This window comes from Wolffia australiana, chromosome 4 (genome assembly GCF_029677425.1).
Source record: "Wolffia australiana isolate 7733 chromosome 4, ASM2967742v1".
In the NCBI taxonomy this organism is placed as follows: domain Eukaryota; kingdom Viridiplantae; phylum Streptophyta; class Magnoliopsida; order Alismatales; family Araceae; genus Wolffia; species Wolffia australiana.
Genome location: NC_135838.1, coordinates 17,154,068 through 17,166,362, shown reverse-complemented (window position 1 = coordinate 17,166,362; position 12,295 = coordinate 17,154,068). Strand labels below are relative to the sequence as shown.

At 39.9% G+C, this 12,295-nt stretch overlaps 1 protein-coding gene across 1 annotated transcript; it reads right to left on the bottom strand.

Annotated features, from left to right (window-relative positions):
- Positions 1 to 2,710: 2,710 nt before the first annotated feature.
- LOC144702543 (uncharacterized) lies at positions 2,711 to 9,605 on the bottom strand. The gene is made up of 5 exons (XM_078574592.1): positions 9,462 to 9,605; positions 8,335 to 9,067; positions 4,446 to 4,507; positions 4,061 to 4,123; positions 2,711 to 2,737 (listed from the first exon to the last, which is right to left on the bottom strand). The coding sequence occupies exons 1-5, from the start codon at positions 9,603 to 9,605 to the stop codon at positions 2,711 to 2,713; spliced, it is 1,029 nt and encodes a 342-aa protein (XP_078430718.1).
- Between the last annotated feature and the right edge of the window lie 2,690 nt (positions 9,606 to 12,295).

The following is a 12,295-nucleotide window of genomic DNA, read 5'->3' as shown; positions in this document are numbered from 1 at the left end:
TGCTCTTCTTCTGCCTCTCGTGCTCCTCTCTCACTCTCACTCACTCTTCTCTCTCCCTCTTTCTCTCTCTATCTCTCTCTATTGCTCTTCTCTCTGCCTTTTGTGCTCACCCTCACTCTTGCTTGCTCCTCTCTCTCCCTCTCTCTCTCTCTCTATAGCTCTTGCTCTCTCTTTCGTGCCTTTCTCTCTCTCTCTCTCTATTGCTCTTGTCCCTCCCTTTCATGATCTTCTTTCTCTCTCACTCATTCCTCTCTCTCTCTCTGCCTCTCGTGCTCCTCCCTCACTCTCGCTCACTCCTCTCTCTCCCTCTTTCTCTCTCTCTCTCTCTCTCTCTCTCTTTATCACTCTTTTCCCTCCCTTTCGTGGCCTTCTTTCACTCTAATTCACTCCTCTCTATCTCTTCCCTCTCTCTAAACTGCTCTTCTCTCTCTGGCTCACTCTTCCCTCCATCTCGAGTATGTAGCTCACTCCTCTCTCCCTCTCTCTTTCTTTATCATTTTTTCTTGCTGTCTATTCTCTCTCTCTTGCAATCATTTGTGCAAATTTGTGCCATGTGCGATGCGAATTTCCCTGCAAATTTGCACCCAAAATGGCACACGAATTTTGGTGCAACCAAAAAATTTGCTCAAGTGTGCAAACTTTTGGACCGCACTGCATGAGCTTCTTTAATTGGGACATTGCCCTCCTTCCACAAGGCTGATACCTTGTGGATACACAGATCAACATAAATTAGACACCCAAGTTTTTTAAGTCACCTTTAACATTGGACTACACCTTTCAATTATGTTTTTTAAATTTTCCTGCAATACGAGACTCATCATTGGCATGAATAATCAACTATGGACAGAATAATAAAAATAAAGCAAATCGTACCTTTGGAAGAACCTAGAAATGTAAAATTTAATGGTTGTTACATCTTTTCTTATGAGATTGAACAGAGTTCAAATTAGGGCGAGGCTTGTGATGAGATGGATAATATCTTATACCATTCTGTATTTTGAAAATAGGGGTGATATTGAAAAAGTTTGAAGATCATGAAAAATGATCAAATTGAAGGTTAACTTTGTATTTTTATTGAAACTGCAAAATTTTTTTTTGAAAGAAAGTTGAAACTACAAAAAGCCCAAGTTGGTATTGTCAGGTGTTTATCAATGTACTACCAGTCAATATGTATATAATGCCTTATGAAGTGAATAACCAAGTTAATAGATCAGATTTATATTATCTTGAGACACATTTAGTTTTAGTATGCACATTAATACTTAACCATATGTTCACCACATCTAAAAGGTGTCTTAAGTAGAAAATGTTCATGAAATTAAGATAATTATATCTTGATGTCTTATTAAGATGCATAATCAGTTATAAAAATGTCACTGCAAGTATGTTGATTGGCTCAATTTTGACTAAATAATAAAATGTTAATAATTTTTACTCATATTTTTATTCCAGTGTAAACATATGCATGATTCTTAGAATATTGAGGAATTCATTCCGTGAGAAAATCATATTTTCCTAAAAAATTATATTTATGAATTCTAGGAAATAATATATCTATAAATTAAATTTATGCTATAAATTTCAGGTTGGACAACCTAGATCCTAGAGATGCCTATCCTGTTGTCCAGCCTCTACTGGAGGACTTCCAGATAAATGAAAATAAACAAAATATAGTATTTCTATAGGGGTTAATTATTGAAATTTGCTTTCTCAAATTTGTATTCTTGTTGATTTCCTTGTTTTCCTTCATTTTCTCATTTTTTTATAGGTTATCTGTATGAATTTCATCTGTCCTCTCTCAAGAGGCAGTGAAGGGCTAAATAAATAGGCCAGGTCGTGTCCCATACTCATCTGACTGGCACTTTGAAAGCCCCAAAACATCTTATATTCCTTTAAGCCCACTTGTCCAGTGGATTAGGTCTATGAAATACTACAACCTATCTAAAATCATCCCAAAATTTCTTGGAAGTGTTTTCACACATGGACTAGAAAACATTTATCACTATTAATTTCATCTAGATTATTAAATAAACACCTATGTTAAAAAATACTATATTATTATCTAAAAATTTTCAGGATTTTCAAATAAGCTAGTGGACAACATAATTAATCCAAGAGATACATGTCTGAAATCCAAATGAATTAATGTATTTTAAAGTAGATATATCATGTTATCCATGTCCAGTAACATTTTATTTATAATTCATTCATGAATTTTACTCTAGTGCCACATGTCCCTGAGCTGTTACAACAAAGGACATGCTACCTTACAAATAATGTCACGAGGTGACATTCATACAGCAACTCAATAATTGACATTTCTACATTCATTGGCCCACATAAGCATCATGAATAGTGTCTCCATAATGATAACTTATACACCAGCTGACAAGCACTTTTGGCCTCAGGATCTGGTGCCCATGCAACATACACTTTCAGGAAAAAGTGGGAACATATTGTGGAGGGATAAAAATGAAGATTAACCATGGTTGATAGAGAGAAAGTGGTCGATTATAGAGAGAGAATAGTATAAATGCAAGGATAGAGAAGCAAAGTGACAAAACATTAGGTAAAATTTATTGAAATGGTTGGGAAACAAATAGGAAGTAGACAAATCTACTTGATAACATGGTTTTCATTACAGGAAGAAGTTTTACAAAGAGTAAAAACTTCAAAGCACTTATATTATCCAGGATTAAAAGCCTAGATCCTAGAGAACTTTGTCCCGCTGGCCAACCTGTAATGGAGGGCGTCAATAATAAGGGAAACGAGAGAAAAATGAGTATTTACAAAAGGGATAAATTATGGAAATATTGTTTCTGAGTTCTCTATTCTCGTTGATCTCCATTTATGCTTTACTCTCTCACAGTTTCATCGCTATAGTAGGCCAATGATTGTACAAATTTCAATCATTCAATTATTTTATAAATATCACCTCGTGACGTGATTTACAAGGTGACAATTTATTTTTTTAAGAGGTTAGGGACATGTGGCACCAGCATAACATTCATGGATTAAATCTCCAATAAATGTGATTGGACACTGATAATATTGTAGATGTAATTAAATTTTTTCGCAATTCAGCAGTTTCGCAATTCAGCAGACGATTACAAAATGACACCTTCTATCACAATTCAGCAGCCGAATATGGGTTGCAGCCCTCTTGAAGTGGATCAAGACACTTGGAAGGGCAATGAACTCAAGATAAAAGCCAAAAAAAGATAAATGCATTCAAATAATACCCACAAGGTACGTTTTAAGAAAAATAATTTCTCATACAATGTGATGTAAAAAGCTTAAAAAAACCCAAAAAAATCAGCCAAACTATCAAGATTTTGGTTATGACCAAAGAGAGGGCACTGTGTACCCCGGCTTCTAAGCCCTTGTGGCCATCGGATCTGGTTCCCATGCAGCATATGATCGTAGGAAAAAATGGTAATAGATTGTGGAGGGCAAACATGGGAACTTTGGTTGTGTTTCAGAGAGAAAAGGTAGAGACTGAATATGGCTGATAAAGAGAGAGAGTGGTTGATTGTAGAAAGAGAGCGCTATAAATGTGGCAATAGAGAAGCAAAGTGAATAAAACTTAGGGAAAATTGATAGAAATCATTGGTAAAAAAATGGGAAACAGTCAGATCGACTTCATAACATGGGTTTCATTGTAAGAAGCAGGTGGAAAAAGAGTAAACACTTCAAAACACATACATAAACCGGGTCAAACAACCTTGAGCCTAGAGAGTCTTGTCTAGCTGGGCTACATCTACTAGAGCACATCCAGAATGAGGGAAATGAGAGAAAAATAGAGTATAAATATAAGGGGTTATATCACGGTGTGGCCCGAACTTTTTCGAAAATTCGAGTTACAGCCCTTACGTTTTTTTTGCCGCGACACAGCCCGAAGTCCCATTTGGTCCGCAGCTTGTGACGTGGAGTCTACGTGGCTGCCAGGTGGAGTTCCGGCAGAGTCCACCTAGGCGGAATCCACGTGGCAGCCGCGTGGATTCCACGTCACTGCGCGATTTGAAGAAAGAAAGATTTTAGCCCGCCCAATGTGAGTCACCCGGGAGAGAGCTGAGAAAGGTGACGAAGGAGAAGGAGACGGTGGAGAAGGAGGAAGAAAGGGCGCGAGGGAGAAGGGGCTTCCGCGCTGATCAACGTCGTTGGCGCCGGAATCGTTGCGAGCACGCCCTCACCCTCGCCCTCCTCGATCGGCTGAAGCGGCCGCCCTACACTGTCGCGTCGACGGTCCTCACCTACAACATCGTCATCAACGCCTGCTCTCGGGCCACGGAGGTGCCCTGGGATAAAGAGGAGATGGGCGAGCTAAATTCATGCTCTTCCATACCCATTCGTTCATTTGCGCTTGCTGTTCTAGGGTTCATTGAAATTTGATCTTCAATTCTTCTTCCTCGCCGATTCTTTTTTGCTTTGGAAAGAACACTGACTTCCGATAATGATGTCAAAGTGGCATCATCTGTTGATAATTTTGTTAGTAGCAGCGAAGAACCTAGAGAAATTTCAGAAATGACAAGGACATCATCTGACAAATCTGATCCCAAAGAGGGCAATGCTCCCCAACAAGATAAGGAGATCTATGACCAAGATAACTCAAATGTTGGCCAAGATAACTTGGAGGTGGATCAGGGGAAAAAAGAAAGCGTCTGGAAAGGGAAGGATAATGATCATGCATCTGAGCCGGTGGATACTTCAGGCACCAATAAGATACATGACCATAAAAGTGACAGAATGCCTGAGAAATTGCTTGAACAGCTTGACGAGGTTCGTTTATCTCTTTCCGTTTGTTGGCATTGGAATTTGAATGATTAAATGAATTCATGGATGATTCTAAAATGAACTTTAAATTGTATTTAAAATGCTGTTATTCGATTCTAGATTCAAAGCCAAATACTTTGGAAAATTGGCTTTGATTCACAAGAATCACTAGCATAGTTTTCTAACATTGTTTAGCACAGAATAAGAAACATTTTATCCAACGTATTGACTTTGATGAATTTGAGCCTTTTGCTGCTAAACAATGATTTTTCTTGTTGTCAGGCACAGTTTCTGGTAAAAGTGCAGTCTCTACTGGTCAATCAAAAGAAGCAAGACTAGCAAGGGTGAGTTGGCTGTGTACTCTTAACCTTTTATAGACTTGTTTCTTGTTTTCCCTTGTACATTTCTAGACTAAATCCAAAAATTTTCATTTGTTGGTTGAGTGTGCGTCCTCTACTTTTGATATCTTCTGTGCATAATATAATGCCAATGCCACCCAGCAGGGAACATTGCTGAAAAAATATCTTCAGTCTCAGCTCAGTTCTTTCTTTTATCTTCAGCATATTATTTTCCTATCCTCTTCCCCAAATTTTTGCACCTTATTTTAGGAGCCAACCCTTCGTTTTTACGTTCTGACCATAGTTATTTCCATTTATTTTATTCATTTAACGTCACAATGTCAGTCTTCTCACCTTGATGTCCTAACTAATGCTTGGAAACAGGTTTGTGCCGAGCTATCATCTCGGCTTCAGGAGTACAAGGCTGAGAACGCTCAATTGGAAGAACTCCTCATGAGAGAGGTAGATTCTTCAACGACGGATTTGCTTCCATACTTGCGCAAATGTAGATTCTTCAAATAACTTATTTTTACTTTTTATCTGCTGTTTATCAGCGAGGACGCAGTAGTTCATATGAAGCTTCCATCAAACAGCTAGAACAAGATTTATTATTGGCCCAAATGGAAATGAGTAAAGTGGAGTCAAGTATGGGTGATGCGCTGACCGCTAAAAATGCAGAAATCGAGAAGCTTGTTGGTTCTATAGACCCTTTCAAGAAACAAGCATCAACAGCAGAAGGAAAACTTGTGTCCTTACAGGTTTCCTGTCTTTACTCTTTTTCCTTTGTAGCTTATGAATTACATTTTAAGACGGCTCCACCATCCAAGAGACATCTATACTTTTTCTGTCAACTGCCTCCACAGGGTTTTGTGGAGCACTTTTGAATGAACTTTTCCCCATATTAAATATGAACCTCGGATGCAACATATGGACTCACTTGATAGAGTGCTCCTTGATATTAAACTAACTCCACTCTTAGATTACACTAGTGTCTCTCTTTGTAGGACTGTTCTTTGGCTTTGGCTCAACTGATTGAAACAATTATCGTTCATTTTAGTGCGTTCTTCTAATAATTCATGTAATGATTGGAAAAGATCTCATTTGCAGAACTTCCCATTTTGAACCAGGCAAATATGGATGCTTTGATGAGAGGTCGTGAACTTAGTGAGACAAGGGTGATCTGGTAGTTCACGCCTCTATTATTTTTAAACTATACTTGGGACTAACGATATTTTTGAACTGCAAAATATTCTTTGACTCTTCTGTTCGTCATATTTCTCGTCTTCTCTTTCTTCTCGACAATCTTATTTTATTCGCCAGCGGTAGCCGTGAAGAGCTCGCTGCAGTGAGCGCAGAGAGGATAGCGCATAATGCCACCAAGATGGTCTAAGCAGCATCTATGAGAATGTCTTCTGTTCACTTCTTTGTTTCTGTTTCTTGGTTTAATTTTACACATTTTATTTTTGAAGGCAGCCGTAGAAAGAGAAGTTGAATTGGAACACAGAGCTGTGGAGGCCTCAAATGCACTTGTAACAATGCAGGTACGTCGTTCTGATATTCCATTTGAAGGTATCTAGGTGTATGTGCTGATGAAGTGGCCACTGCTCTTGTATAATGTGAATTCTCTTTGGGTCATTCTGACCATTTTGCTCTGCGCATTCAAAATTCTTCCACGTCTCAATGTTTCTCTAGTGTGCCCATTGTAACTAGTAAGCAGTTAAGTTGACATAATAATTGATATTACAAGTTTCGAGAATGCCTAATATAAATATGCATTATAATATCTGTGATTATTGTGGTGCTTTACAGCCAGGTTATGCATATATGATCAATTATAATAAATTTACTGAAATTATAATGCACGTGATGCATTCATTGGGTCTGATTCAGCTAGAAGAAGGGGGGGGGAGGGGGAAGAATAAGCAGGAGAGATTGTGTAGAGGGCTGGCCAATATGGGAGAGGCTCCATATGCATGGGCCTAGTCAATACCGCAGAAGCTTCCTAGGAAGTATTCAGGCGTTGATACGGCCACTGCATTCTGTGCCAGGTGAGACGAACAACTATATTGCACCATGCGTTTATTATTAATAAACAGCATTTCAATAAAGTTAAACATTATTCTTGATTGGCAATTTGAATTTAAAATATGTTCTTGCTGGGGGAGAGGATGGGGCGGTGAAGGAGGCATTGAAATGACGGGAGCATGCAGCTTATCAGCTTATCAGAGAGCTAATGACGGGGAGCATGCAGCTCGACCATGCCTGGAGGTTGACCCAGCACGGACCGGAGGTGGCCCGGAGGTGGACTGCTTGGCTCGACCCTTCCCGCCCCCTTTGATGTGCCCCAGGCATTCAATGAGGCCATATCAATTTTGCCGACATCTCGCAAGCATGATGGATCACTTGTATCGAATTGTGAATGAGGACGTATCATTTTCGCAGACTTGTGAATTATATTCTGTTCTGTGACTCAATTTTGAGGTCGCGAGGAACATAATGAAATATGTTTTATTGGAAGACAATTTCTTGGTTTATTGGAGAATACGTACTATAAGTAGGCATGACACTGGCCGATTTAGTTCGTAAGAACCTATTGTTTTACTGTGAAAACATGGGCCACGACGAAGAAGAAGGGCGAACAGGAAGGACGAATAAGTACCGAAATGCATGGATTAATCAACGGCGATTCAGAACGGCGAACATGAACGAGAATTCTGTGGAATTGGATAACAAAGTTTGTATTATTAACCGAGAACTGAATCCTGTTCTACAAATGTTTGTTTAGGGCGAGCGATTAATAAGCTTGAGCGCGTTGTGTTTCATAGCCGAATTGCAACTTCATCGTCGATGGTCTTCGACAATTGGCAGCTATGTAGCTTCCTGAGATCCCTACATGATTAGTGAAACAAGTTAATTGGTTAACATTTGGAAAAAAACGATGACACATGTAAACAAAGTTAGACATAAAATTGAAACAGTACCTGGCCTCCAGCTTCCATTTTCGGTTGGGTACATGTCTTCCGATTATGCCCAACTTGGTGGCAGAGGGAGCACGTCATGTGCAGGCCTCTCCTCGACAATCTATGTACTGTGGGTTCTTTCTCAGCGACGTCAATCCTCCTCTTCAGCTTGGGCCTTCCAGGTTGTCTCCTCACAAGAGGAGGGAATACATAGCTCCCATCAACTTCACTCCATAGGTTTTTGCCATTCATTGGCGGGATACCATAAGTGTAAGCTAGTTGGTATACGTCTTTATTCAACCATTCACTGACAAAAATGACAGGGTCCTCCTTGACCCAATGAATGCAACATATAGCATGGGCGCATTGAATGCCCCTTAACTCCCAATATCTGCAACTACATGTTCTGTGAAGTACATCGACCACAAATCTGCTTCCCAAGTCTGTGACCTCGAATTGATACTTCCCTGCATGCCTAAGAGTGCATCTCCTGGACTTCTTCTTGTTCTCTTCGACCACCTCCCTTATCCGAGGGCATAACGTATCAGTTCTATTTGAAAATAACTCCCTTTTTTTTGCTACCCTCTGCATTATTGCACCTCTGACTTCCTCCAGCATGTCGATGATTGGCTTAGACCTGGCCTGCATGATGTAGTTGTTGAAGCACTCGCAAATGTTGTTGTCGATCACCTCACACCTTCTTTCCTCATTAATGTACGCCCTGCAAAACTTCTTTATACCTATATCTTCGAAGTCTTGAGCGGCTTGTGGGTTCACACTGCTCATCTCCCTCATCAGCCGTTGGAAATCTTCGTGCGTGGTGGCCTTCGCAGCTTTCCAGAATAAGTTCTTCAAAAATGCCGTGGAATGTCCTTTCTTCTTCCAATTCGCGTAGATATGCCGAGCACAATTCCTATGCTCCGCATTGGGCAATAAGGAGGACACTGCGTTCTCCAGTCCCTGCACAATGTTAGACGGTACGCATCTATTAATGTACTACACGTGTCTAACAGTAAGCGATAAGAGTCCAAAGAAATAAATTAAGTACCTTCTGCTGATCGCTAATAATCGTCCAGCCATTTCCGTCCACCATTCCTAGATCATTCATCAGTAGCTGAATAAACCACGTCCACGAAGATTGATTTTCACCTTCAACTACCGCCCAGGCGATGGGGAATATTTGATTATTCCCGTCCTTGCCGACAGCACTCAATAGTTGGCCTTTCAGTTCGGTCTTCAAAAAACATCCGTCCATTCCAATGACTCGTCTACAGCCTTCAAGGAACCCTCTTGCTATCGAATCGAAACATATGTAGAGCCTCTTAAACCTAACCAAGGAATCTGGGGTCGCTCTATCGAGAACCAACTCAAAAGTACCACGCCTATTTACCCTCTTTAACTCGGCAACATATGCGGGAAGCATGTGGTAATGGTCGTCCAATGTTCCTAGAAGCTTCGTGCGCGCCTCGGCTCTGGCTCTATAGCATGTTTGTTTTGAAACAGTGATTCCGAACAGATCATTTATTTCCCGCATCATATCTGTCACCTTCATATCCAAATTCATTCGAATTTTCTCCAATAAGTGTTTCGCAACCCAGTGATAATCAGCTTGGCTATTCCTCGGCGTCCTGCTGCACATATGAGTATCATTAAGCGTTTTCACAACAAATGCCTCTCTCCTAGCATCCAAACTAGCATATATCCTCCACGAACAGTTTCCCTTGCAGACGACCTCCACTTTCCGGTCACCGGACCTCAGAAAAGTGATGTTGAATCCGTTCCAAATAGCGTGGTCCTTCACAGCTGCCCTAAATTGCGACGCCGATTCAAACTTCATGCCCACTTGAAATATAAAACTCTCATTGGGGCATCTCGGATCATACGTATTGCCCCTATATCTGTACCTTCAATTTTCATCATCGTCATCGGTACTATCGGGGGGTTAACATATCATCCTCTGAATCGTCATACTCGCTATGATCTACCAATTCGTCATTCCATTCCTCACCGGAATATTCGTCTGGTGCACTTAAATACACGTCACTTTCCTCAACTTCCTTACAGATATCATATTCTGAGTCATCATCGCTATTATACTCAAAACCGAACACCTTGCACTCGTCATCGGCCCTGTTAAGTGACGGATGGTAAATAGTAATAGAACATGCATTAACACCATAAATTTTCGTCATGCAGGTTTAATAAAAAGATTATACAACCCACAGACATATTTATAACTCTGCAGAGAGTTCAACGCCAAAAAAAGTACATTACCAATTTTAAAAATAATTTGAATCATCAACGCGAAGAGGGTTAGTATTGCGATGTGCAAATATATCTCAAATAACATTGGAAATAATTAAAAATTAAAATTATAAGACGTGCAGGACAAATAGAGATAATAAAATCTTACATTACTTGAATCCAAGCGTCCACTGTCGAAGAAGAGAAGAACGCCTAAAAGCGCAAAAAATAGATGACTATGATGAGAAGAGGACAACTCTTCATATTTTTCATAACAGAAAGCAAAACAAATTCAAAATAAATTAAATAGGGATCACACTTCTTGTTCTCACCAATAAGTATGAGAAAGAAACACCATATCCTCCGTGATCAATAGAGAAACACCAACATCTTTGTCATGAAAATAATCTTATTCATCCAAGAGATATAAAGAGAGAGAGAGAGAATAATGATACACATAATAAGAGAGAATTGCACAAGTGAACTCAAAACATTTATACCAAGCGAGAGAAAGGAAATGCGGGAGAGATAACTTATACGAATGCAAGAGAGAGAACGACACAAATTTAAAAAATAAACATGGTAAGATGAAAGAGAGAGAAAGTTAACTTTTACACCGAGTCAAAAAACGCAGCTCACCGTAAACATCATTTATGGCAGAGAGGAACTGAAATTTTGAAATGCCATTGTATGAGATGTTTAAACTGATAGAGAAAGTTACATGAGTGGAGTGTGAAAGTTCTACATGAAGGCAAAAGTAACAGTCATAAATAATCTTCAATGAAGAGAGAGAGAGACTAAAATTATCCAAATGTCATTGAACAAGATGTCAAAACTGATAGAGAAATTTAAACGAATGTAGTCTGCAAGTTTTACACGGAGACAAAAAACAACAGCCCAAGCGAATCTTCATTTAAGAGAGAGACTGCAATTTCCCAATGTCTTGTTAATCAAAAGAGCAACTCAAGGAAATCTTCCTTTAAGAGAGAAAGAGATCGTAAAATTTTCAACTGTCATTAAACAAGATGTGAAAAATGAGAGAAAGCTGCAAGAATGGAGTTTGAAAGTTTTACATAGAGACAACCAAACAGCCCAAGGTAGTCTTCATTAAAGGGAGAGAGACTGCACAGCTTTCCAAATGTTACTGAACAGAATGCTAAAAATTAATAGCAGCCCTGGGTAATCTTTATTTAAGAGAGGGACAGAGAGAAGAACTTTAAAAAGTCATTGAACAAGATCTTAAAATTGACAGAGAAAGTTACATATGGGCTTCAAGAGAAAGAGAGAATATCATCGGTATTTTGAGAAGCGGCAATGCATGTCCATCTGGAGAGAGAGAAAGAAACCCACATGTAGCTAAAGAATGCGGTAAACCATGAAATCTAGAGGGAGACACAGAAAGTTACATGAATCGAAGAGAGAATGAGCTTCAAGATAAAGATAGAAGATCATCGGTATTTTGAGAAGCAGTAATGTATGTCCATCTAGAGAGAGAGAGAAAGCAACCCACACGTAGCTAAAAAAGCAGTAAACCATGAAATCTAGAGAGAGAGAGAAAGCAACCCACACGTAGCTAAAAAAGCAGTAAACCATGAAATCTAGAGAGAGATAGAGAAAGTTACACATAGCTAAAAAAGCAGTAAACCCTACCTCGTGGAACTCCCGTAGACAGGAAGAAGCTCGCAACGATTCCCGTACCCAAGAAGAAGCCCCTTCTCCCTCGCACCCTTTCTTCCTCCTTCTCCACCGTCTCCTTCTCCTTCATCGCCTTTCTCAGCTCTCTCCCGGGTGACTCACATTGGGCGGGCTAAAATCTTTCTTTCTTCAAATCGCGCAGTGATGTGGAATCCACGCGGCTGCCACGTGGATTCCGCCTAGGTGGACTCCGCCGGAACTCCACCTGGCAGCCACGTAGACTCCACGTCACAGGCTGCGGACCAAATGGGACTTCGGGCTGTGTCGCGGCAAAAAAAACGTAAG

Bases quoted from the DNA above. Each gene is read 5' to 3' on its own strand.
- LOC144702543 (XM_078574592.1), bottom strand. From the start codon at position 9,605: ATGCGGGAAATAAATGATCTGTTCGGAATCACTGTTTCAAAACAAACA. The intron at 9,068-9,461 runs GTAAATAGGCGT...AGACACGTGTAG, and splicing joins ATGTTGCCGAGTTAAAGAGG to TACATTAATAGATGCGTACC. The intron at 4,124-4,445 runs GTCAGTGTTCTT...TTCTCCCTCGCG, and splicing joins CTTTGACATCATTATCGGAA to CCCTTTCTTCCTCCTTCTCC.